The sequence below is a fragment of the Vipera berus genome (assembly GCF_964194415.1).
Source record: "Vipera berus genome assembly, chromosome: 6".
NCBI lineage: Eukaryota > Metazoa > Chordata > Lepidosauria > Squamata > Viperidae > Vipera > Vipera berus.
Genome location: NC_138208.1, coordinates 4,139,922 through 4,167,600, shown reverse-complemented (window position 1 = coordinate 4,167,600; position 27,679 = coordinate 4,139,922). Strand labels below are relative to the sequence as shown.

Below are 27,679 nucleotides of genomic sequence, written 5' to 3'. Positions count from 1 at the left end.
TATCTATCTATCTATCTATCTATCTATCTATCTATCTCTATCTATCGATCTATCTATCTATCATCTATCTATCTATCTACTATCTATCTCTATCATCTATCTATCATCTCTATCTATCTCTATAAATCTATCATCTATCTATATCTACCATCTATCTACTATCTATCTATCTATCTATCTATCTATCTATCTATCTATCTATCATCTATCTATCATCTATCGGGGTATTTGGTTAAGAAAAATGGCAAAGTTCTACTTCATCTTTGTTTTATTTAAGTACTGTTTGCACTGATTATTATGGACGCTAGGACTGCATTCACGTACAATTCCAAATCTCGAAATTCACTTTCTTACGCAAGCACTGAGCAATGCAAAAGCTGGTGAACTAGAATGAAACCACCGATTTGATGACAGAGGCTCAGACCTTCACTGAAGTCAGAGACTCCTGTGTGACTTGGGTTGCTCACTCTGTCTTAGCCCAACCCATATCATTAGAAAGAGCAGCGACACCCAAGTGTATTGTCCCAAGAAGTATTGGGCGGGAACAGAGCAAGGAAGAAACAACACTATGCGAAAAGCATCCAAACAGGTAACACAATCAATTGATGAAACATGGGCAACTACCTGAACAAATTCTGTCTCGTTGATGATCTGCGTATCCCTGCATTCTGGTTTTATTTCCGTTTTAGCTGTACTGATTCTTTCCAAAGCTTGTTCTCTTCTTTTTTCTCTTTTTTCTAATCTGGCAAAAGCTTGAAGGATGGCTTCCATCTTCCGTTCTTCTCTGGTCTGAAGAATTTAATAACACTGACGCTTAAACAAGCTCATACGTTAAATGACTTAAAATACCCCCCCCAAAAAAAGTTATTCAAAGTATTCTTTACAGGTCACATTCAGATAATCAGTTTTACAGAATCCACATTTTATTCCATAGTAGCGGCATGGCATTTATATTTTGAGCCTGGTGCACACGTATGCAATATTTACTAATAATTTATTGAAAATTTCAGGTGATGGGGACCCAGTATGGATTAGAATTAAATGAACAATTATTTTAGATTCAAAGTAATTTAAATCTAAATAATTTTAATAAGAAACATTTTTTCTACATGAATAAATCCATATATTATTGTTGTAAGTGCACTGGTATTTCACAAATACATTGTGTAAAATATTATAATCTATGAATATGTTATCTCCCATCTTAATCTTCTCTATCAGAAGCGTAGTCGGATTATGCATCTATCAAATGTCTGAACAACTTTCTACAATGACTAGGGTTTAAACTTCTTAGAACATAAAAAAACATTCTGTCCTTTATTTGAGGTATACTCTCTTAAGGATCATCAGATCAGACAAATCATTACATTAAGGTAAAAATTATGTGATTATTTATTTATTTATTTATTTATTTATTTATTTATTTATTTATTTATTTATATTTAAATTTATATACCGCCCTATTCCCGTAGGACTCAGGGCGGTTTACAGGGAAAATTAAAAGTTAAAATACATCATATACAATTAAAAACGATTAAAACTAAGATTAAATTAATCCCTGAACTTAACTAAAACCCCATTAATTAAAAATTAAAACCCCTCAGTCTGGGCCAGACAACTCAAAAAACCAAGTTTTCAAGTCCCTACGAAATGAGCGAAGGTTGGGGGCGGTCCTAAGCTCCGTGGGAAGCTGGTTCCAAAGGGCCGGCGCGCCCACAGAGAACGCCCTTCCCCTGGGGATAACCCACCGCCATTCCTTAACCGGCGGTACCCTAAGAAGGCCCTCCCTGTGGGAGCACACAGGACAATGGGAAGTTGATGCCGGCAGCAGGTGTGCCCTTAGATAATCCGGACCCAAGCCATTTAGAGCTTTATAGGTCATTACCAGCACCTTGAATCTCACCCGGAGGGCAACCGGAAGCCAATGCAGCTCACGGAGAAGAGGTGTTACATGGGAGTATCGGGAAACTCCCATAACAACTTGCGCAGCTGCATTCTGCACCAGCTGAAGCCTCTGAGTGGTCCTCAAGGGCAGCCCCATGTAGAGAGCGTTGCAGTAGTCTAACCGGGAGGTCACAAGCGCATGGGTAACTGTGCGTAGGGCATCTTGGTCCAGATAGGGCCGCAACTGGCGCACCAGACGAAGCTGGGCAAAAGCTCCCCTGGTCACGGCTACTATATGATCTTCAAAATTGAGCCGTGAATCCAAGAGGACGCCCAAGTTGCGAGCCCTATCGACGGGGGGTAACACCTCACCCCCCATCATTAGTGGTGGAACAACCTGGTTTATCCGAGATGCCGATATGCACAGCCACTCAGTCTTGGCAGGATTGAGTCGAAGCCTGTTTCTCCCCATCCACTTATGGTGGTGGTCACAAATTAACTCACCAAACCCCTGCATTTATGAATCTTATTCTGATTCTTCATTTATTTCATATAGATTTTTTTCCCCAGAGATAGGATAAGAAGAAAACTTTAATTTAGTGCTGAGCTGAGATTTTTTTTTTTTAAAAAAAAAAAAACTAAAGAGGCATGATAATGGCATGCCTCTGGGAGACTGACAGTAACATTTCCATCGTAGCCAGGGATCACACACAGAAATTGTTGAGTGATAAGTGAAATTTTAACAAGATAATTGTGAGGTTTTATATGGATGAGAGCAGACCTGAACCTCCAGGTCTTCAAGTTCCCAACAACCCATTTCCTCCTTTCCATGGAAATTAAAGCCCTATCAATCTCAGATAGAAATCTACATGTAGTCCTCAACTTACAACAGTTCATTTAGTGACCATTCAAAGTTAGAACACTGAAAAAAAGGTGACATGACTCTTTTTCACACTTACGACCATTACAGCATCACTGTGGTCACAGGATCAAAATTCGGATGCTTGGCAACTGGTTCATATTTATGACCGTTGCAGCGTCCTGGGATACTGTGATCTCCTTCTGTGACTTTCTGACAAGCCAAGTCAATTCACTTAACAACTGTGTGACTAACTTAACTGCAGGGATTCACTTAGTAACTGTGGCAAGAAAAGCCATAAAATGAAGCAAAACTCAACTTCACAATTAGCCACAGCAATTTTGTACTTAACTGTGGTCATAAATTGAACACTACCTGTAGCTTAATGCTTGTTTCTCTTAATCCTGGCAACGAGTCAGAACCGTGCCTTATTTTTCTTTATTGCCAGCAAGTATCCAGCACGCACAATTCCCTCAGTTGCTAATAATCCAGACAACTGGAACAGCTGGAGTTATGACCAGAATAGTTCAGTACGTCTCCACTGTAGTTCCAAAGTGAGCCCAGCTCATGTATGACGCAGCAGCCCGACCAACCGTCCAGGAATGGAGGATTCTATGGAAGATAACACTTAATGCCCTTATCTGGGCAACTATTTACCCTTTTACTCTTCTGATACATCTGTTTCTTACACACAATAAATATATTCTCTAGAAATAATAGCAAGAAGAATTCAGATCATTGTTGATGGCAACAGGATGTACAAAGTTTTCTATACATCAACATTGTAGCTAGCTAGAATTAAGTAGTCTTCTAGCTTCCATTTGGATAACTCTGGGCCAATACCTGTAAGATAAAATTTCCCACTGCTGTTGCCAGAGAATATAGAGATCTGAAAATGCTTCCCGAAGATTCTAGCAGGTGTATGGTTTCATACATACTTCAATGCAGTCTTAGATATTAATTTGATTCAAGTGCCAATATTGCCCAAATGGCCACACACACTCGGCTTCTACCATTAATGTGGATTTCCCTTATATTTTACAACACTAGAAATTGTCCAGCTGTTCTTTTTTATTAAAATGTACTTTAAAAATTGACTGAAAACCAAAGCCTTGGAGAGACTGGGAATATCTTCCTATTGTTTGACAGGATTATGACATCACTTCTGAATTTCCCCAGCAACTGTAAATACACATGCCCAGTCAGAAACTGCTACTGTTTTTACACTTTGTCTGCCTCCTTTGATAGCTCTGCTGTTTTACCCATCAGCCCTCAAAACCTTCTAAGATTGTTAAGGTAAGTTAAGTCGATCTTGCAGATAGGAGGAAGTCTTTCCAGCTACTGCTGTCAGATTTTTCAGTTTCTCTTATCTTCCATCTTTTTAAAGCAGTTTTATTGTCCATCACTTTTTCCAGCTTACAAAATCTGGTCTAGAATTTGCAGATTTTTTGTTTTGAGAAACTGGGTGAAAAAGTTACTAGATTTACGTGAAAAAATTCAGGGTGTTGGTTGCTTTCTATGACTATTAAGAACTTTCCTTGCAAATAAGCAAGCTAGAAAGAGCGTAAGTAATTAGTAGAACTATAATAAATAATACTTTATAATGAAGCATGAGAGGCCTAGGCAGAAGCTAATGTATTCTTTGTAAAAAGGTGCAAAGGAGCACCTTTTATTTAATGGCTTCAACAATTTAATGGTATGGGGGGGGAAGCCAAAGTTCAAACTTGATGTGATGCTTTAATTCAATTTAATTCGAATCTAGTAGTTCTCTCACCTCTGCCGAAGAAATGTCATCTCATTTTGTCATCTTTACATTTCCCATGTAAGAATGTGGAGAGAAAGTGCATTTGCTATGCCCTACAAGGTCCCAAGTTTCTATAAACAATTATCATGAGTGAAGTCAAACACTCAAAGCTGAAGATCTTAAAATATCTTTTCTTGCCATCGGCCTACCGTCGGTGCCTTATAGCCTTCACGCCAAACGGAGGTTTACTGATCTGTACCCTGATGCCATTGAAAACAGTGGTTGGGGACCGCTTCTTCGGCCCAGGAGCTTAAGTTACTACATGAACAGGAGCCAAACATGCATATATATGAACATGTTTTCTTTCTCACGCATATACACATGCAGGATTCTGCACTTGCTTTTCAAAATGATCTCGCAGCCCAAAGCAGCTGGAATTTCCACAAACTGTTTTGGGCTTCATTTATTAAATACAAGTAGCCCTCGACTTATGTCCATAAACTGAGTCCCTTAAATAACCTGCCAGTTGCCAAGTGTCTGAATTCTGATCATGTGACCCACAGGGATGCTGCAATGATGGTCAGCGTGAAAAACGGCCACAGGTCACTTTTTTTCCAGTGTCGCTGTAAATCTGAACGGTCACTATATGAACTTGTTGTAAGTCGAGACTACCTGTATTTATTAAATTGATTAAACAGCGGAGAAAACAGGAACGTTTTCCTATTTTCAGGTTAGGAAACAGGGGAAAAAAACAACAAAAACACAAAACCCTATAGACAAACGTTTCAGTTTCTTTCTCTCCGAGGAAAACTGCACAATGAACAGAAATAAGGGCGGAGGTAAAATGCAACTGGAACCGGTCTTTTTCGGACAGGAGGCAAAACTGCTAAAAGCAGAACAAAGATGTCAGGACCAGACAGCAACGAAGTCACAGACTGTGGGAGTTAAGCCATACCATCTTTAATGGCAAAAGTCTGATGGAAAATAACTTGAGTGCGCGTAGAAAAGCTGAGGGCAACGAGGCTCCATTACAGTACCGAAATATTGAATATATTCAGATTTTAAATAGAAAGGGAAGGAGAACAGTTAAAACAAGAGCAAAGGCTTTAGCTATGGAACAAAATGAGAAAACAATGATGATTACCAGCATCTCAAAGCAGATGGTAAAAGTGGGGAGCAACTGCAAAGGAAGGGCAGCAGTCACGAGTCTTAAGATCGTTATGATAGATAACATTATTTCCTGAAAAGATAGGCCGAAAGGGGTTTGGCTGGTAACACCCCTCAATGTTTAAAGTAGGAGGGGTATCCTTAAGTAGAAAAGCACTAAGTATCGTGTAGAGTAGCTTAGGGGGGAAAAAACTGTTATAACTATTAAGGATTTCTTAATTTTGTGAGAAGAGAATGTAAACCTAGAAAAATAGGAGGTATACACACCAGGCTCTGTAATTAAGACTCATTCAGAGGCCAAGAAAAACAGTTGTAAAAAATACCTCCTACTTTTAGGTGTATAGATCAGTACAGAACGGATTAATAAGCAATCAAGAAGCTATCACCTGGAATAAATTATTTTCAGTCCATTTTAATCTTTAAATGGAGACACTTAAAATGCTTCAATTTTACCCCATTGCTATTGAAATAGTCTTTTTCTTGTTTTCGCAGTTCTTTCTAAATACTTGTCTTTTGTTAATAAAATCTAAGCTCTTCAGGCGATCTTCAAAGAGTTCTGTATTTCGCTAAATAATATTCGGCATGTTTAAACGTATTTAAAAGACAAGTATCTGGTATCTCATGTTCAAGGACTCCTGGCTTTATAGCGATGTTTGTTTTCTATTATTGTTGGAAATATATCCGTAACTAGTTTTGAAAACGGGGCTCTTTCTGACCGTGGCCAACCAAAATAGGTTTAAAGTAACAAAAATCAAAATATAGAAGGCATTTTCAGAGGTTGACTAGTGCACCAGACACAGGAAATAATTCAGAAAAAGCAAATCCTTGAGAAAATATACACAACTTTTTCAAAAATCACAGAACCAAAAAAACAGAAAACACACACACACAAAGATTTAAACAGAATTAGCACATATCAAGGAGCAGATTTCAAATATTCTCAAACGCTAAGTACCTAGGAGAGGCAGCAATGATTAGCATGGGAAGAGCAGCTGTCACTAATCTTGAGTGACAGCTTTAAAGGGCTACTAGCTTCCCAACTTACCATTTTCCTTTTCCTTTCTGCAATCTGCTCCTCTGATTCCATTTCTACTTCACTGCTAATAGGAGTTTTTTCTTCTATATCATCAATAAAATCTGGCTCCTGAAAGATGGAAATGACTGCTTTTACAGAAGCTCTACGACTACTGCTGCTGCTGCTGCTGCTGGTATAACCTAGGGAACTCTACGATACTAGTGCGGCAATCCTATACACACTTACCTGGGAGTAAGTCCCACTGAAATCATTAGGACTTGCTTCTGAGTAGACAGGAATAGGATTGCACTGTAAAAAAAAAATCTCACGTCCCAGCAAATGCACGACAGGATCTAACGTGCAGAACCTGCAGCTCATTTAGTAGCCCGCTCAATTAATAACCCAGATCAGGGGTAGGCAACCTCGGCTCTTTAATGACTCGTGGACTTCAACTCCCAGAATTCCTGAGTCAGCTATGCTGACTCAGGAATTCTGGGAGTTGAAGTCCACGAGTCATACAAGAGCCGAGGTTGCCTACCCCGACCTAGATCAAAGATAGCTTTCGAAGGTCCAAAAGTATCTCTGACAGCTTTGCATACTAAACAGCGAAGATTTACTTTAGAAACTTTTAGCGTTTCGATATTGTTTTAGCAAGTGTTAACTCGAACGTGTAAAATATTGCATTTTGTTTAGATTAATTTACAATTCGAAAGCTGATAATGCGCATCAGTTTTTTGTTAAGAGTACTAGTTAGCTAACTTTATACGCTTCCAGTTGTTTTACTAACAGTGCAATCCTATACATTTCCCCTACCCCACTAAACATTTACAAGGCTTTAGTATTAGTATGTGTACAAAATTATCTAGTGAGGAATTTCTCACAAATTGCATTTAATAGGGTATCATATGTATAGCTATTTTAATTGTATTAAAGATATAATAATAATTCATATCATTTCTCTTACCCTGAAAAACCTCAGAGCTAGTTTATATACCTATCAAAACTTTTTAAGAGTATACATATTGGATATAAAGGAACTAATAATGACAGATTAACATTAAGTATCGTCCATCAGTTTACTGGCAACTGAAGTTAAAATTTAGGGTTGCCAAAATAAAACAAAAGCCAAGCATAGTACACCAGTCAGCATGTTTTCACTCTCATTCTGTGTACTTTATCTGCATTACAATTCCTGCCAAAACTTTACGTGTTCATTTTTATCTTGTTTAGTGCCATTTACATAAAAAAAGGACTGCTGAGATGCTGCGGGCTTACTTGCAGGAATCCCATGTGCTTTCCTGTCTTTTCTTTTAAACCCCCCCCCCAAACCTCCACAGCCAGTTGCCCGCCTTCCAATTAAGAGTAACTGGCTCAATATTTTAAGTTCACCGCTCTGGTTTTTAGTGGGTTTGGGTGGTACACAGCACCCATTTGTTTAAGCCATGAATTCAAAGGAATTAAGTGTTTGTTTGTTTTTTAAAAAAATCACAAAACACCATGAGGATGGATGTCAGAGAGGCATTTAACAAGTACTATATCCCGTCATGGGGCAGGGGGTGGGAAGAGAAAAGGACCATTTTTGTCAATATGTGATATGTCTTTACTGGATGATGAGTAAGCTGAATACACTGTTGCTATAGATCAGTGTTTGTAGGAATCACATGCTGTACCATGTGGTCTACAAGAATTCGTGGCAGCCAACTTGCTGTGGAACAGAGTCGTTAAAGGAAAAGATCCCCAAAGAGGGACAAAATGGAAAGGGAATGGCAAAAATTAAAATATTTTTAAAAATTATTTTAAATAATGAAACTGAATTGTCGAGTTGTCCCGCAGCGAGTTTTTCTGTGGTGAATTGTCGCACAGTGAGCTGGCCCATTCCATGTACCATTGCAGTTGGCAGAAAGGCAAACAACAGCCTTGGAAGATCCGGATGTGCACCCTCACAGACAAGTAAGGCAAAATAAGTAATAAATAGCTGGCTTCAACGCTGACATTTTCTTTCAGCGTGACGTTGGCCAGGCTCATTATGTAAGCTAGAACTAGAATTCTGTCTCCCCGCGAAAAGGGGCCGGGCCTGGGTCTGTTCCATCAAATCTGGCTCCTCCAAAGAGCAGTCACGGCTGACTTTTCATGAATAAACCGAGTATGCCCATAGGCTCCCATCACTAGCAGCTGCTTAGCTATCTCAGAGCTTCGCAAGTTACTCGTACTAGGGTGCTTGGGCTCGCTGCACTTAACAAACCAGGAATGCAAGTCTCAAAGAAGGGAGACAGGACACTCTGCTTTTCATTCCTAGTTTACTTTATCCACCAGTAAGACTGTGTGCATAGGCAGGAGACAATTCCCAGTATATCCAGTTTCTTCAGAATTCTGGTTTTGCTCAAAGCAGCGCTGCTTTTAGTTCCTGCGAGCGTTGCGTGCACGCGTGTGCGCTGTTAACTCTATCAGGCACGTCGACACAAGTTCTCTCCTGTTCTCCTAAGAATATCATTTTAAAAAATGCCAAATAACATGATTGATGTTTCTAGTTGCAATATTTTTACACAAAAGTCCTCTTTTCAGAACTACAAATCACAATTGTAGTCTGTTTATAAATGATGAGACCTCCTACTGGCTTTGTCCTCTGAAAAGATAAAACATCCTTCACAAAACTATTCTTAAGTCCTGGATTCTGGTTCAATTCCAAGCTTCATTACCAATTGGTATGGTGATTACGTACACGTCTATTCTTTCAAATATGAAGGCAGATCCTGGACTATGTGGGTAAATCTAGAAAACTCCCTTGCATTGAAATCATCTCTACATGTCTGTAATTTCTCGTCTTGAAGGTTAGCCCCCTAACAGGACGATCCTGATCAATCAAGGCACAGCATGATATCCTTACACCAGTGATCTGCAAAAGTTTTCAAAATGATCTCTTGTTGTATGATGATGGAACTCAACAAGAACGGTTGATTAAGGTTGAAGAAATCAGGGATGGTTTAAATTAGTACCTTTATTTTTGAAAAGGCATCAGGACCTACTCTCTTTGTACGTTCAGGATCCAAGCCAAAAAAACAACAACCCACTACTCTCCTTAACCCACACTGTGGGCCTGCCAGTTCCCATTTTTGTGAGATATGCGGCCACATGCTGTAAAGATGGTACACAAGAATTCTTTTTTTAAAAAAAAAACTACCCTGCTTTTGCTAAGTTTTCTATGTGAGAAGATTAACCGCAGAACAACAACAAAAATACCTGATTATTTGAGATTGACAATCGAAGCGGAGAAAGTTTTCTCTGCCGGTTTTCTGGAAACTTGGTTTTGCCCGCTGCGCCTTCACAATCCAGCGTGATGTTCTGGTTTTGAGTTTCCTTCTCCTTCTTCCCCTTTTTCCTTCTGGTTTCATAACCTGTATTTATCGTTTCGATAGGCTCAGAGGGACGCTTCAATACTGGGCATTCAGGGTTTTCTTTGAGGCAAGCACAGTCCACTTTGTATTTGCTTAAGGAAAAAAAAGGGGGGGGGAATTGACGTAAGAAAAGCTTGTGGTACGATCAGGAAATTTTCAAGTAAACACACAAACGGAAGCCTAACTCTTTTTTTTTTACAACTACTCAAAATTGAACATCATTATATTAATATTAATAATGATACAGTTGGAAGGGACCTCTGAGGTCATCTAGTCCAACCCCCTGCTCAGGCAGGAAACTCTATGCCATTTCAGACAAATGGCCGGTCCCTTTTTAAAAACTTCCAGTGTTGGAGCATTCACCGCTTCTGGAGGCAGGTTGTTCCACTGATGAATTGTTCTAACTGTCAGGAAGTTTCTCCTTAGTTCCAGGTTGCTTCTCTCCTTGGTTAGTTTCCATCCGTTGCTTCTTGTCCTGCTTTCAGGTGCTTTGGAGAATAGCTTGACTCCCTCTTCTTTGGGGCAGCCCCTGAGATATTGGAACACTGCTATCATGTCCCCCCTTGTCCATCTCTTCATTAGACCAGACATCCCCAATTCCACCAACCGTTCCTTATATGTTTTAGCCTCCAGTCCCCTGATCACCTTCGTTACTCTTCTCTGCACTCTTTCTAGTCTCAACATCTTTTTCACACCGTGGTGATCAAAACCGGATGCCGTATTCCAAGTGTGGCCTTACCAAGGCCTTGTAAAGCGGTATTAACACTTCACCCGATCTTGACTCTATCCCTCTGTAAATGCAGCCCAGCACTGTGTTGGCTTTTCTGGCAGCTGCAGCACACTGCTGGCTCATATTTATATTTAAGTGATTGTTCACTAGGACTCTGAGATCCCTCTCACAGTTACTACTATTGAGCCAGGTACCACTTACACTGTACCTGTGCATTTGATTTTTCCTGCCTAAATGTAGAACCTTACTTTTTTCACCATTGAATGCTATGATCAACTCAAACCAATCCACCATAGGATATTCACTGATGGGTATGGACTATGATTTATCGCACTGGTTAAATACAGGTTGATAGATTGACCAGTCCATCCACCTGGTTTCTATGCCTGAAGGAAGCCAGAATCCTAGTTCCCCTTTCCTAGTCTAGCTTCTTATAACCATTATACCAGTTCTCTCATAATTTCTAAAAGACAATCAAATTGGTATTTTAAATCATAATTTAGATTCAGTGAAACTTTCACTCTACTGCCAAAAAGAAAGATGAGGATGAAAAAAAGATGAATATGTCTCAAGTGACCAAAGGTTTTGGGACTCATGTTACCAATATTAACTATTCTCCAGTGTTGACTTGCTACATCATTTTGTGATACGGTCTGCAAGCTCTCAAAAGGAAGCATCTGGCGGTTTCACAGCTGTATTGCTAAATCTAATACTGGTACCTATATTACAATCTAGTGATACAAGTTAGACTAGACATTTTTTCGCTTACTTTTATGAGCCTGCATTTAATTCCTAGATTATGACAATAAAGGTAAAAGGTAAAGGTTCCCCCGCACATGCGTGCTAGTCGTTTCCGACTCTAGGGGCCGGTGCTCATCTCTGTTTCAAAGCCGAAGAGCCAGCGCTTGTCCGAGGACGTCTCCGTGGTCATGTGGCCGGCATGACTAGATGCCAAAGGCGCACGGAACGCTGTCACCTTCCCACTGGAGTGGTCCCTATTTTTCTACTTGCATTTTTACGTGCTTTCGAACTGCTAGGTTGGCAAAAGCTGGGACGAGTAACAGGCGCTCACTCTGTTACACAACTGAAAAAAAAGATTATTAATATAATCACCCGTGAATATGTCAGCAGCATCTCTGAAGCTCAGCATTACTTACCAATTTCCATAATCAAAATCAAACGCTATTGTTATTTCTGTTCCCTTTGGAATGTCCTGGGTGGAGTAGATATAGAGGTGAATAGTTCCATCTTCAATGGCATGTCTAACCTAGATGAAAAGGAGAAAAAAAGGCAGTTTTTAAACATAGAGTATTTTATGTGTTTTAAATATAGATTTGTTCCAAATAAAGACTTTTATCTTCTTATTGCTTTGGTAAAATTCTCTGTTCCAAAGTTAATAAGATCATTTTATGTCATTAATGAAATAAATATAGTCTGTTCATAATGTATATACAACCACGTAGCATTATAAAGAACTCTTATATTCCACGTTCAATGGCTCAAAATATTCCATTAATTTCAGTTGGCTAGCAAGCAGAGAAGGAAACCTCTCAGTTGGGGCCTGTCAAGAATGCATGAGCCATTCCGAATTAGTTATTTAAAAAACTAATTTAGCTAGGGTCAGTATTTAGGGAAGCAAGGAAATGGAAAAAAAAAAACATTTATATTCATAAAACGGATTGTTCCAGTCATCAGGTTTGAAATAGTACAATGTTAATTTTTAAAATCAAGCAAATTCCAGGAGCTTTGACGACTTTCTTTCCAGTTATGAACACAGACACAATACCTTAAAAAAAAATTCTTGGAAATGAACGTTGTGTATTTTATACATTTCTGCACTTTTTTTCAACCATTAATTTGAAACAAGCTTTTGCATCTCAGGTGTTCATTTGTGAGGGAAGGGATAATGGTGCAATATTTTTGTTCAATATATCTTGGAAGAGTTCTCAAAGTGCTATAACAAATATGTTCTATTATGTCCTAATTCTATGCCTGCATGAAGGATTGCATAAGCAGAACACCAATGAATTTAGTTTCTTTTCTAGAATTTCTACTGAAACACTGGTCCAAATTTTAATACAGGCTTTCAATTTCCATATCCTACAAATTCAGTTAAATGGAAAGTTAATTTTATTTAAGAATGTAAGGTACAGTACCAATGACAAACGTAAAAAAGATTCCTAACTTAAAAAGAGTAAGGAAGCAGACAAACTCAAACTTGTATAACTTTACCCTTATTTTCTCCATAAGAATTACCACCAAAAGATACTAACAAAGTCTCCTTCTTTCCTTCCCATCAATAAATATTAAGAGTGATCACACCTCATATGCCAGTCAACTCATTAATACAGGGGTGTCAAACTCAATTTCATTGAGGGCCAGATCAGCATTGCGGTTGCCCTCAAGGGGCCGGGTGGGTATGGCCAGGGTGGGCGTGGCTAGAGTGCGTATGGCCTACTGGGTGGGCGTGGCCAGCTCTACATCGTTCGCATGAAGGGTGCCTATGGGGGCCTGGGCAGGAGTGGGACAGATCTGAGGGTCTCTGGCAGGAGGAGGGTCTCTGGGCCAGGGCCAAGGCAGTGGGGGCCGGTCCCTCACTGTTTCCAGGATGGCTTCGCGGGCCACATGAAACCACTCCGCGGACTGGATCCGGCCCCCGGGCCTTGTGTTTGACATGTCTGCATTAATACAAAAGCGTCTTTTTCATATTCAACTGTGAATGCCGACGGTCAATAAGTAACACCGCGCTCGTATTCTCACTTTCATTTCTTCTGGCCTTCTGACCTTTTCCAGGGGTGTGGGCCAGGGATGAGGAGTTACATATGTGATGATATTTCAATGTCATGATATGCCTGACCTCATGGTGGCTTCTACCGCATGCCTATGCAAGTACCATTTTACAAGTTCAGATACATTATTTGCTCAGAATGGTTCCCTGCACCTGATAAAAGTAAATGACACTATACTGCATCTGCATTCTTGGAAAAGTCCTGAAACTCTACTTTTGCTGCATTAGACTGACGGCTAACCCTAACCCTTGGTTTTAGAATTTGGGTAATGGTGGTGGGTAAGATTCCCTTCCCTTCTGCTACATTAATAAAATAATGTACCAGCTTTAGTGATCTAATTACAGCACAGCATAGCATAGTAATACCATACCCATTCTTGTCTCGTTTTATAATAAACATAAGGTTCTGTAACTTGAGCTTGCATTCCCCGAAATGTTCAAAACTGGAAAATATTTTAATTCCTGGAAAACAGCCACACACAGCTGGGTCAAATTAAGACTGGCTTGCTGAACAAAACTTTATTAGGTCATATTTATAAATAAGAAAACCCTACCTCGGCATTAGGTGTACAAGAACGTCTGATAAATCGAGCTTCGTTTCCGAAGGTTCTTGCATCCACGCACATTTCTAGCCCGTGAAATTTAGAATAGAACAAAACAAAGGGGTACGGCCTAGAAACCAACGATAATAAACATTCTGTCACAGTGAAAATATTTTTTAAAAAAATAACTAAAAGTTACTTCGTTTTTCAAATGTGTAGGCAAGCTGGTACCATGGAAAAAATAAGTCACAATGTTATACAGGCTGCTGAAACATTGGGGTGAGAGCTTCACTGCAATCTTTTATTTATTAGTTCAGAACTATGATCAAAGTGGGACTTTTCGGGCATGCTGAAACAACTCGCTCCGATCTATTAACAACCAAGCAGTTACTAAGATTATTATGCTGTTGTTAACAGTATTGTCCAGAAATTTTTTTAAAAAAAAACCAAACAAACTCAACCATCATGCTTCTCTGTCATCTTTTCCATGATTACCCTCCGTGACAAAGAGAACTAAAGGGGGAAGATCTGTTGGGAATCAATGTCTCTTCTTTCGTACACTTATAACATGACTTGGAAAGTTGTTTACAAATGACTTCATGATAGTTTTATACTGTAAAAGTTGAATTTAATTCCCGGTAACTTTGGGATTCATACATACAGACTTCTTGACAAGGTACTTACAGTATGAGGTTGTTTGCCACCTGTTATTTTGGGGGGATTTTTTTAAAAAAAATTCATTTAAAGAAGTCAAATGTTACTACATCCCGAGGCTTCGTAAGATAGTAAACTTAAAAAGCGGTATCGTGAATAATCTTTTTGACTCACATCAGCATCAAAAAAATTGGCATGATCTTGCTTTGACCTGCACTTCAGTTGCCATTATTGGAACTAAGGAAGAATTGTATTTTACATCAGATTCACTGCTGACTTTCCTGGGCATTCTAGGGCTATTTTGATTTGGGCAGAAGGCTGGCATGTTAGCCTAACTGCCCTGTTTTCAGAAAGGCAACCAAGCCAAGTAGTTCCTCAGAGATTTAATGAATGAGAAAGCTGCACATGTGGATGCTGGCTTATGAAGTTTTAAGGTTTTGTGATTTCGTTATGGTTTTGTGGCTCACGTTTTTTCATATGCCAGGAATCCTTGTGGAACCAGCATATATAAATGCTGTAAATAAAACATTTCAAGAATGTTAGGCAGAGAGAGAGAGCTGCTTTAGTATCTACTAGATGGGTGGTTTGTTGTTGTTGTTTTAAAAAAATCAAAGTGAAGATTTGTATTTTTGCTTTGCTGTTTAGCTTCCAATCATTCCCTTAAGACATTCCCTTAAGACATTCCGCTGTAATGTCTTTTCTTTGAAGTTGCCTGGCTCTTGAATAAGCAGCTTTAATTTTACGTTTGCTAAGTTAATAACCATCTACGTGCAACTTTTACTTTTCATTTGCCAGGCAAAATGTGGAGAATGCAAGCAACTTCAAATGATGGTACCAGACTGAGGCATAGTGATAAAAATATTGAGACAAATGGCAGAAAAAGTTTAAAAGGCTGGAGGAGAGAAAACTGTTTATATAAAGTAGAAATGGGAAGGAACAATACTGTCTAATTACTAAAGTGAATGACGATAGCTACTAAAGATTTCAAAAGCAAAGCTGATTGAGATGGAAAGTGAAGACTAGGTGAAAAAAGTATTTAGTTCGCTTGATAATTGTAATATGTTTGAGAGAGAGAAGGGAGGGAGAGAATAACTAAAGAATGTTAATTTTATAACAAGATTTTAGAGAAAGGTACCTCTTAAAGAAGTATCCATTAGCTTCAAATTGTTCCCTCAGCATGAATTTTCCACGATATTCAATAATAAGCGCATCAGGAGGCAAGTCTTTGGCAGCTTTTAGGATTTTCTTATTTTTTTGAATATAGCTCTAAAAGGAGAAAAGAAAAATTTAAGAATCTTATTAACTGGCACACTGATACAGATATAATGTACCCTTTTACAGAACAACTTGGTAATTACAAATGTGTTTTCTTTTTAAAAAGCTAATTGATTTTATTCCTGGAAGGGCAAATTACACCAGACGTTGATTATTATATTTACACAGACATCTTAATTTACATATTGGAAAGGACAACAACTTGAATGCATGTACAAATTCTATAAAACTGAAAATCAAGGCAAACTTTTCTTCAGAATGGGTGGGGGGGGAGCTCTTCCTTTAAAGATGCTTCACATCATCTTATTAAAAGGCCAGAACTGAGGTGGCAGAAGGAATGAAAACACATGAAATATGCAGTCTCTTACATTTGCTAACCAGAGCAAAAGGACAGGTGCCAAATAAGATACATTTCAACAAAAATGCCAACATGCGGATTCTTAGGTAAAGGGAATTTCTTTTGCATTTGGACAGCCTTAGGGTGGGAATACGCCTTGCTAAGAAAAAGTCTTACTGTACTCTGACACAACAACTAAGGAACTCACACCTCTGGTAATTGTGTCACTTCTGATCAAAAGAGAATTGGCCTATATTTAGGCGAAGGTCTCTGCAAGCAGGGACATTCCTCCAAGGAGTGCGTCACGTGCGCCATGCTGATGCTAGAGAGAAAGAAGCAAAGATGCTTCTTATTACAAGAGCTGAGAATGTAACTTTTCCTTTATTGTTTAGTCTCTTTCTACCGACATTAAATTTATCAAATAGCTTGCAGATCCCTTCCATAGATTGCATGACACGTAGTCTTGATGGCATAATTTTGCACTCTTAATTTTCTCATCATTAACTGTCAAGGAGCATTTACTTGGCATTTGGGGGTGGGGAATACTGCAGGATATATATTTGAAGGTAGATTAGCTTGGTACAAATCAAATAGCACAGGGGTCTTCAAACCCGGCCCTTTGATGACTTGTGGACTTCAATTCCCAGAATTCCTCAGCCAGGCATGCCTGGCTGAGGAATTCTGGGAGTTGAAGTCCACAAGTCATCAAAGGGTCAGATTTGAAGACCACTGAGTTAGCACCTTCCTAGCCATTTATAACCAATCACATACAATGAACTAGACAAAACATTTAAGTGCTTAAGCATATTGTGCATCTATTGTTTCAGCAAAAAATTGCAAGTCTGTTTATAGCCATGTCATTTGACAATACAGATTGGTTCTAAGGTATTGGTTGTGAGTGTTGAAAGTACCATTGTTTCTATCCAAGCAATGGGTTCCTTCAGGGATAAATGGCTATTCATTTATACTTATGACAACTCTCTTAAAATGCATTACATATCCCAAATTTGATTAATCCTGAAATTTGCCATTGCAAAACAGGAGAACATGCATTCAGAATACCAACAGAGATATGTAAGAACCCCACTATGTATTGCTTCTACTCTGAACAAAACAGTCCTTCTAAGACAGAGGCAATTCTGTCAAACTATGTTGACAAACTAAACTAGCATTGGGTGTTTGGCCAGTGATGATCCTTTCAGAAATTATAGCAACACAGTGGAAGTAAAATGCGGTCAAAAGGAAAGAAATTTCTGTCACTACAATTTTCCTGAGTCTTCTGTTTTGTGGAAACGGAGGCCTATGTACACTACCTATGTACACTACCAGAGCCAATAATGGGGATGTGCAAAATATTCTGCGCACAACAGCTGGCTTTAGATAGTTGTGTCTGAACCCAAACATGCCCATTTGGGCTGATTTGTTCCACGGACAGAACAAAATGGTGCCTGTTCCATGCCAGATTGAACTGGTTGGGAAGACTTGAGGAAGACAACAATCCTGGGAAGTTTAGTAACACAGGTAGGGTTGGTAAAATATGCTATGTTGGGACTCCATTGTCTGTGGTTTGATAGGAGGAGAAAAAATGCTGGGAAAATCAAGGTAGCAGGTTAAGAAAGCTGCTGGGATGTGCTGGGACATGAGCAGTGATAACTGAAAGGAGGAAGATCAGAAAATCAGGGATTTAGTAGGCCAGTTGGATGTGCTGTTAGATGCTGTGGAGACCATTTTCCCCCTTTGCTCTCTCTAGGTTTTGTCAAAACCTGGACAACCTAAGCAATTCAGGTTTGGATTTGGTTCTGCCCAACCGCGGGCTGATCTAAAACAGTTCAACAAAATCTTTGGAATGCAAATGTTCGTCCCAAGTTCAAAACATTTATTTATTTATTTATTTATTTATTTATTTATTTATTTAGTTACATTTATATACCGCCCTATTCCCTGAGGACTCAGGGCGGTTTACAGGAAATTAAAAAATCCACCATACAAAATTTAGCAGGGAAGCTAAAATCTACATAATAACTTTTGGCCCAAACTTTGTTTCAAATATTTTATCCATATCGTTTGTTACAATCTGTAAGTAAACCATTATTTTTCAATACTTGAATATGGGTTTACTGTCCATATTTTGTAAGACTTTGACACCATTGCACCACTGAAAAACAAGCTTATGGGTTTCAATTATTTTTCAGTTTTACTAGTGAAAGAGACTGGAAAATGCTAAGATGTCTTTGGTTTGATCAATGGTGTTTAAAATGAATACAGCAGCAAAGGGATTTGAAGGATCCTTTAACTAAAGGTAGCATTGCTCACTTTTGGTCTCAATTTTTTAATTTAAGACTTATGTATGTATTTTTCATGTTCATGTTTTATACTGTGAGCTACCCAGGGTAAAGAAGGAACACAACCTCTAAATCTAATAAATAAAATGTAAAAAACAAATGCTCCATCTATATAAATGTCATTTTCCATTATTTATATATATTGATTTCTTGATTAACAGCTGACAGATCAGGCATGTTAATGCTCAACTTGGGTGGCTGAAATGCTATTTGTGTCATTGAAATTGAGATGGTCACACACTTTTGAATTGTCCTGTCTGTCACCTTGGAGGATAGAGTTAATATTCTCTAATTACAAATTGTCTGGACCAAGTACAACAGACAATTGTGTGCCTCACTTTAAACGATCAGGACTGTGAAATTTCTGTGCCACAGAAATGGAAGGCAGAAATTCCTGGATCTCAAGATAACATAAGCCAAATAGGGTTTTATCATAGATATTTTACATTTTAATATTGCTTCTTATTTTTCAGTCAATCCATAAACTCTCCAATAAATAACTAAAGATGTGTTTTCAAGTCCATGTACACATGTAATAGTATACATGCAAGTTTTTTTCTTCCATCCCTTTGTCATTTCCCCCCCAATATTTATGAATACATACATACAATCATAAAATATATGATTGAAATGTCTTTGGCAGAGATAAACACATCAGAATATGGATTGAGAGCTTCACTGTTAAAATCGAAATGAAGACAGTGCAAGCTTCATTTTGTAACAGAACCTTATTACATTTCTTACCAGTTCTTTCTTTTATATAAAAAAACATATATTGTCTCCTAGTTATGTTGAAGTGTTCTTAATATTAAAGGAAACCATTTGTGAACAAGTCATAGGCTAACCAGACTCTTACAATTCCATCTCCAACAACTTCTGCATGACACAAAATGACTGTCAGCTACCGATAATGGCTGAAAGCTTTAATTCTCCATTTTACTCAGTATTTTTTCTACTTCGAACTTAATTTTGTAGCTTGTAATGGTTCTGTGGATAATTAGAATTTAATCTTCCATAAAAGCGTGAACACTTTATTAATGTTTGCACACCTTGAAACATCGATTTGCAGAATTATTATTTATTGCAGTCGATAAATAAATTGTAAAGTATTTATTGTAATAATTGAAAGTCATGACTGGAAACCGTTTCCCACCATCAGCTGGCTATTTTAGAAAGTAAATAAATACATGACAAATAAATAAATAAGTGACTGTTCATTAGGAAGGGGGAAGCCACACCTTCAAATCTATGATAGTTGGTATAAGGAAATGCAAAATTTTAACACTATGTTAAATTAAAAGTTCTTTCAATATGCATTCATATACCTCTATTGGAGGTTTGAAGATTGAGTTGCTGGTGACCATTTCTTTTTTTTCATCTCCATTTCCTAATCTCAAAACTATTCGCTGGGCCTCTCTCTGAACACCTTCACTGTACTGATTGTTGTTTGCTTCTTCATATCGGTCCATCCATGCCTTGATTTTAGTTTCCCACCCAAAGTTTGAAATATCAGAAGGATCGATCTCTGGAGCCGAGCCCTAAGTGAAAATAAGAGAGACAAACAACATAAATGGAGGGCATGTTTTCAGAGCCGGCTGACTCAAAACCTCTGTGAAAAACATAAAATTACCTAATTTGTGCACAAGATGCATGAAATTTAGCAACTTTTCTACAAAATTAAGGGCTCAGTGATATGGTCTCTTGACATTCACCATACCTTCCCCTGGAGTTTCAATCAAATCCCGCTCCTGCGCCTCACCTTTAACTGAAATAAAAACCTCAAAGTTAAGATACTCTTCACTTTCCTAGGTTTTTGTCAGTCTTCCTGCTCACAAGATTCTCAATCCCACGAAACCCAATGGCTTTACTTTATGGAAGCAAGACTGCCGATGCTAAATTCTCAGCTGATCGGTGGTAGCGGTCCAGGACAATTGTACACAAATGACAAGTGTTTCTGTAGTTGTAACAGGACATTTCTACAAGATTAATAGCAATAGCGCTTAACTTATATACTGCTTCACAGTGCTTTACAGCCCTCTCTAAGCAGTTTACCAAGTCAGCGTGTTGCCCCCAACGATCTGGGTTGTCATTTTACCAACCCCGAAAGGATGGAAGGCTGTGTCAACCCCTTGAGCCGGTCAGGATCAAACTGCTGGCAGTGGGCAGAGCTAGTTTGTACTACTGCATTCTAACCACTGCACCACCACAGCTCTTTAGTTAAGATTTGGGGGCACACTTTTATTGTGGTTCTCGTTTCCCTTAAAGAAGTCAGGTGTAATGCTAGCTATCTCCTATTTGCTTGTTTTCTCTCCCAACACTTTTCTTTGTGTCCCCTTAAAAATATGGTTGGTGTTTATATGAACTCTACTGTGAGAGGATTCCCAAAGGTGTATATCAACCAACAGAATTGGAATGGGCCTTTTTAAGAGGCTCTCTCTTGGCTCTGGAAATCCTTTCCTTAGCAATCTACCTTATTCTATCTTTACAAGTTTTCTACCTTCAGGAACACAAAACTGCCCTTGAAAGTATGTATCTGTCATCTTATAGCTTTAAATCCTCAAATCGCCCAGTGTTGAGAAGATTGGGAATGCAGTCCAACATCTAGCAAACATCCTTAGTGGTGAATACTAGTTTATTAACTGCCCTTCAAGTTACCGTAGTAGCTCAGTTGCATTACAGGTGATATTTATACATCTCTGTGGGGTTTTTGTGTTACATAGCATTTATGTTGTATTTTTTAAGTGTTAAATCTTTTATGAACATCTGATGCAATTGGCCACCTTAGGCATTAGTTTTAGAAACAAGAAGATATAACAGATTTAAAACAGTATAAAACATGCTTGATAGCCAACCCTTTGACACTCGTTAATCATTGAACAAAAGAGTATTCCTTAGTATAGTGAAATAAATAGTAACAAAAACATAAAACAACATATTTTACCTTAACTCTTGAAGATTTTCTGGAACCTTCACGGAAAGCCTAAAAAAAAAATTACATCAGCATACAAGATTAAAATAAATATTCTCTGAAGGAAGATTCATCTGAAAATATTCATCTTTTCATCATCATAGTGCTGCAGAAGACAGCACTAAGATGGCGGCGCCTGGAATGGCTGCGGCTGCATTGGCTCTTGAAGGCGAATAGTTTTGGGAGGGATAGTAAGGGCTATAGGCCACATGATCAGGAAGATTTTAATGTGTTTGAGCAACATGGTGGAACTAAGGTAACATACGACCGACAATCTTTGCTGGCCTGGCGAGTTTCTAGTTGTTTTGGAACTGTTGGTGAGACCGTTAAAAGTCGTTGGTGCTGTTTGAATTTGTTCTGCCAGCAGCAAGAACTGACTGCTGGCCCAGTGATGGATTGCATTGCAAATCAGGGCTGTTTCCAGAGGAGGCAGAGGAGGAGAGGACCTGGAGCTTATGGAGCGAAGGAACTGGATGAGGCTGTCGGCAGGCCCAGAGGAAGAGAGAGAGGCTTTTGGAGGAGTTGGTGGCGGCGGCAGCAGCGTGCTCCAGGGGCGAAAAGAAGCAAGGCCTCTTTAAGGAAAAGGTGGAAGAGTCAGGATCAGAAAAAGGAAAGAAGGCGAGGTTGTCAGAATACAAGCTAACTTGAGGGCTAATCCACATGGAGCCCCATTTCCATCTGTCCTGTTTGCCATCGTTCACTCCCTAGAGACTTTATAAAATGGACAATGTGAAATTTGAGTGGGCCCCGAACAAGGAGTATATATCGGAGGTGGTGACCCTTTGAGAGCTGTATGCAACGAAATTTCATTTTGATGTATGCCAATTGGTGTACATTCAAAGTGACAATAAAGTTATCATCAAAAGCCTTCTGCGGCACTATGAAACTCAGATAAATTCTCCTTGCGTTTTGCCGGTAGTAGAATATAATTATTCTAGGTGTGGAAGCCCAACGTGAGTTCCACCAGATTGTGGGGATGTATGTAGCAATGAGGCTACAGCAAGAGGCTGTAACTTCGTAAGTCAATATTACCTCCTAGCTAATTATTTTCCTTTGCCAATTTTCACCTGATCTCAGGACCACCGTCTCTCTGTGCTATTTCTATGCTCTTTGTATCAACCGGTTCCAATACAGACCAGTTCTTGTTACTAACAGCCTGCTTTTTAGAATCAAAGAGAGGAGATCCTTCAATTTTTCTTTTTATTTCCTTCGCCTTTTTTAATGTCCGATTTCCGCACGTCAGAGATTATATTGTGGATACTACAATGTCTAAGAAGCGCTGAGCAACTGAGCATCAACCTTGTTGGAGCAGGTGTTCCTGGCTCCTTTTAAAGAGGTGTTGGTGTGCCGCCTCCTCAAGAAGCCATTGCTGGATTCCACTGTCCTGAACAATTTTCGTCTGATCTCCCTCATGCGGAAGCTGGGGTGTGGCAACCCCAGAGGATCCTGGAGGAAGCGGAATACCGGGACCCTTTTCAGTCAGGTTTTAGGCCCAGATATGGGACCAAAACAGTGGCAGGATGGAAGTGGTGCATCCATCCCTGCTCTTCTTGACCTCCGGGAGGGCTTCGATCAGCCATGGGTATTCCTTTGTGCTGACCTAAGGAGTTGTGTATGTGTGGAGGGGAGGGGGCACAGTGGCACAGTTCTGTGCTGGTTCACCTCTTTCCCCCAAGGCCAGTCCCCCAGTCCCCAGCTTTGTGGGGTGCCACACGGCTCTCTCTCAGCTTCTTTTCAACATTTGCATGAAGCCACCTTCGTGAAGCTGATAGGCAGTTTTTAAAATCTATAAACAAAAATAGGCATTAAGTTTTAGCTTACTTTTTTACATTTTGTGATGGTTTGCTCCTTCTCTCCACTTTTTTTCCTTTTCTTATCTGTGACCTTTGTAACTCGTGTAGCAGTTAGCGTAATTGTAGTTGGTGTGTGTTGAAAAGCAGTATATAATTCTACAGGAACTTCATCACCACTTTCTGTTGCACTGGTATCCCCATCTTTAAAATACAAATGAAACAGGAAATTATCTCACAGGACTGAAATATTCCATGAATTAAGCCATTGTTTAAATTAGTAATTGCATATACAATTACCAAAATGAATGAAATAGGACAAGGAGTTAGTAATATCATGGACTGCGGTGACAAAAAAATAATGTTTAGATTTATAGTTCTTTAAATTCATTAAAGCTTCCAATTTTTCCAAAGCACTGAAAGATTTCCATATACTGAACATAGTTCATATCACATTACATCTCTGTTATAAATTCATATACTTATGTAAGTTTAATCCAAATGTAAGATTTTCTTGCTCTTCTGTATTTAGAACAAATATTAGGTTTTAGACCAAGTATAACAACTTAGAAGAAAATGACTAAAGGAAAATATGTTTCACAATAGTTTCAATCACACTAATAAAATGAAAATAAAGTCAATGTCCTTCCAACTAATGGGGAAACAAATGTTATGCAACAGCATTTCCCAAAGCTAAGACTTATTCCTTTAGTTTCCAAATAAATTTGAAATGTTGGCTATTAACTGTATTTTCTTCCCAAAGGCCTCTCTAATGCCACTGTAAACTCATAATGCAAAACATAAAAAAGGAAAGGCTATCGTACACATGGTGATCTTTATAACAAAAGGTCACCATCAACTTCTAATTACTCATTGCTTCACTGTTTGTGGGAACTGTCAGCAGAAGTCAAACAGAACAATTAGCAAAAAAGGTCCCTTTAGGTGTATGCAAATGTCTCCTAGTTGTCTTCATCACTTTCTCAAATTTAAGGCTGGGTTAAATTTATAAGTGGCTTGCAGTTTGGAAATACATATTTTTATTCAACTGTATATTTTATAATTCTAAAAAAAAAAACTTCCACCATTGGAAAAAAAATCCTCACCCAGCATCCATTATAAGAACCAAGCCTTTTTCTTCCTGAAGCAGAAAAAATTGCAGCAACATTCATTGAACATATTTAAATTCACCACAATCTTCAGAAAAAATAAAATAAAAAAGAAACCAAATCTGACCTAAAAAGTTATGAGATGAGGCATGCTAACTGTTATAGCAGCTTTTACCCCCGAGGAGAGGATATTGCCAGATAAGCAGATTTGGTATTTCCCCCATTTCAGGATAAACCGCATATAAACCTAATACTTCATTTTGCGGCAAAATTCTATAAGAAAACACACCCTGGTGCATACAAGGTGCTTAAAGCCATTTTTATTCTATTTGGTTGCGACTGATTCCTGGTTTCAGTATTTTGTCATTACTTTTGCTCTGTATTTTATTTCTCTGTGTTGTAGATTGTCCAGAGGGTTTAATGATTGGAATACCCGACAAATATTGCAAAATAAATAAACTCCAGCATCTTCATATCATCATAGGACAACCAATTTTTGCAAAGCTGAAAAGCAAGACATAAGGACTTGGCACAGCCCCCAGACTTCCTTCAAAAGTTACTGCTGAGTTGTTAATTTTTTTATTACAAGCATAATAGTAATTAAAAACACAGGAAATAATTGTATAAGATTTGGTTAATTTAAACAATGTGCACTTGTCTTAGAAGGAAAATATTCAAAACAAATGCTGTTATTTGCATAAAAATTGGTGAGCTATTTGCATACGAACAGGTTTTTATTAGCAAATAAAAACATTCCATCTATACTCTATTAAAAGATGTTTGTTTGTTTTTTAGCAAAAATGTTAAGTCCAAAACGGGGTGAGGGGGATGTCAACAGCTACAGTGCTCGGCATCAATATAATTATCAAGAACAAACCTTAGAATTTAATGAATTTTTTTTTTACCTACCTGACATATTTTCCCTTTTTCTACGCTGGAGCAACACTGCTCTTTCTTTATCTAAGCTCCTTTTAAGAGAGAAAAAAGGAACTAAGTAAATATCAAGATTTTAATAGTATATCATAGGTTTTTTTTTTGAACAAATGGTACATGTGTATTAAATGTAATAAACAATTAAAATAAAAATGGTTGTATCCACTCCCCACACTAATTCATTCATTTTTGCTGTTTGAATACAGTATCAAACTTTCAGCCTAGAGCTCTCCACTCTGGGAATTTTATACTTGGTAGAAAGCATCAATTTCAAAGCACAGAACCTAGCAATGCAGTGTCATCTAAATCTCTTGTTACTTTAGTATTCCAGCTTCATACATACGAGTATGCAAAACACAGAAACTGTCTCAAACCGGGTTTGTTTCTTGAAATATATAACAGAGTGCCTATGCTGCACTATGGGTATTTTTTTTAAAATTCTGGCAAATATTGTGTGAACAGAACCAGAGAAAACGTATTCAGTAAATTAAGGTTACACAAGACATACACAAACCCCTTCTTTAAAGGATCACATTTTTTCCCCAGTACATAGAGGTGGATTACTTCTCAGATAAAATGACAACTGTGTTAATTATGAGTAATCTTGATCCAGAGAACAGCAGTAACTAAATATTGGCTAACGTAGGCTTCAGCCTGCAATGCTTGTGACTAAAAATACATAGATAAAAGTAAAGATTTGAGAGATTTATCCTGTCACTATTTTTACCCATAAAAGTAAGTAATATTCTCTGTTATGTACTGGAACAAATGATGATTATTTATTTCAATAATAAAATGAAGCAAGGTAAATGATAAAGGTAATGTTCAAAGATAATAAATATCAAATCTTCTTTAATTCAAATATCATTACGAAAAATGACACTGTTTTTGACACCCCTTTAACTGAATGAAGAGTGCCACCTTTTAAAATAAACGGTTCTCTTTAACATAACATTCAAATGTGTTGATATAACGGAGAGGAAATGTTTTATCTTCATCTCCTCACATTTTGTCCATGTTTCAAATCACATGCCAACACAAATAATATATTTTCAATTATGCACCACTCACCTAGGCTGGCAACGCTCACAAAGGTATGTATCAGGAATGTGCTGCCTATCAATCCCCATGCAATCAATGTGCTGCCAAACACTTAAAATAAAGGACAGAATAGTGTTATCTTCATGCTTTTCAAGGTTTAGATAGTTCATTCAAGTTTCCTTGTGACTGAAGAAAATTATTTTCCCTAACACCTGCTATCATTTGAAATAATGATATGCAAAATATAGTGTGTTCCATTATTGCTGTTTCAAATAGTCTCTCCTCTAAACAGGGTAGGAAGTGCCACATTACTTTCTTTTGAGTGTTTGGATATCCTGCACGTGGCTTGCTTTGTTTCTGTAATTCCTCTAAAGCCACAAACCTTAAAGAAAGCATTAGCTGATCAACATGTTTCAACCCTCTGCCATCAGCCAAGCTAATTGAACAGGGCTGGGATGAGGCAGAATCATGTCTCTCTCTATATCAGGGGTGTGTTGTGATTCAGGGTCAGCCTGTGGGTTCGGCAGTTGGGTCGGACGACTCAGAGGAGGGGGGGGTGTTGAAGAGCTTGCTGATGATGGCCTTGAGGCTCCGCAGAGCCCTCAGCCGGGCCCCTCCCACCTGGTCACGACGGAGACCCAGCTGTGTGAGCCTGACAGTGTGGATGAAGATGACCCACAGCTGGCCCTGTTCAAGGACACCCGACACAGGAGGCAGTCAATCAGGAGTAAACAGAGGAAGGCAATGGGGCACCTTGGAAGGAGGCAGAGAGAGGCCACGCCCTGAGCTGTATTTAAGGGGAATGTGTGGGAGGGCTGGTTTGCTGAAGGCAACCGCTTGGATAGTTCCTGTTTCATGGTTGGTGTCTTGTCTTGCTCTGTTTTATGTTAATAAATTTGGCAGGCTTTATTCCAGCCTCTTGCCGTTTGTAAAGGGGTTGTCCCTGCTTTTGCTGCAGGGCCGGTAGCAGGCTGGTACAGAACAGGGTGTCAAACTCGCAATGTCACGTGACGTGTTGTGACGTGACTTTTTCCCCCCATCACCAGCAATGGGGTGGGCGTGGTTTTGGCATGACCCATCCAGCCCCGGTTTGATACCCCTGCTGTATATAT

At 38.7% G+C, this 27,679-nt stretch overlaps 1 protein-coding gene across 8 annotated transcripts in view; it reads right to left on the bottom strand.

Moving 5' to 3' along the window:
- Window positions 1-27,679, bottom strand: part of KMT2E (lysine methyltransferase 2E (inactive)) — a 59,470-nt gene that overhangs the window by 14,924 nt on the left and 16,867 nt on the right. For 4 of the 8 annotated variants that reach the window (XM_081331078.1, XM_081331079.1, XM_081331077.1 and 1 more), the window contains 11 exons: window positions 26,598-26,678; window positions 25,503-25,561; window positions 23,519-23,691; window positions 21,671-21,709; window positions 20,055-20,267; window positions 15,911-16,041; window positions 14,134-14,251; window positions 11,949-12,058; window positions 9,907-10,153; window positions 6,700-6,798; window positions 625-789 (listed from right to left, as the gene is read on the bottom strand). In XM_081331078.1, coding sequence (XP_081187204.1) covers window positions 625-789; window positions 6,700-6,798; window positions 9,907-10,153; window positions 11,949-12,058; window positions 14,134-14,251; window positions 15,911-16,041; window positions 20,055-20,267; window positions 21,671-21,709; window positions 23,519-23,691; window positions 25,503-25,561; window positions 26,598-26,678 — 1,435 coding nt within the window. Of the gene's footprint in view, window positions 1-624; window positions 790-6,699; window positions 6,799-9,906; window positions 10,154-11,948; window positions 12,059-14,133; window positions 14,252-15,910; window positions 16,042-16,597; window positions 16,694-20,054; window positions 20,268-20,359; window positions 20,494-21,670; window positions 21,710-23,518; window positions 23,692-25,502; window positions 25,562-26,597; window positions 26,679-27,679 lie in introns of those variants that run through there. The other 4 variants (XM_081331082.1, XM_081331081.1, XM_081331083.1 and 1 more) reach the window with 4 other exon arrangements.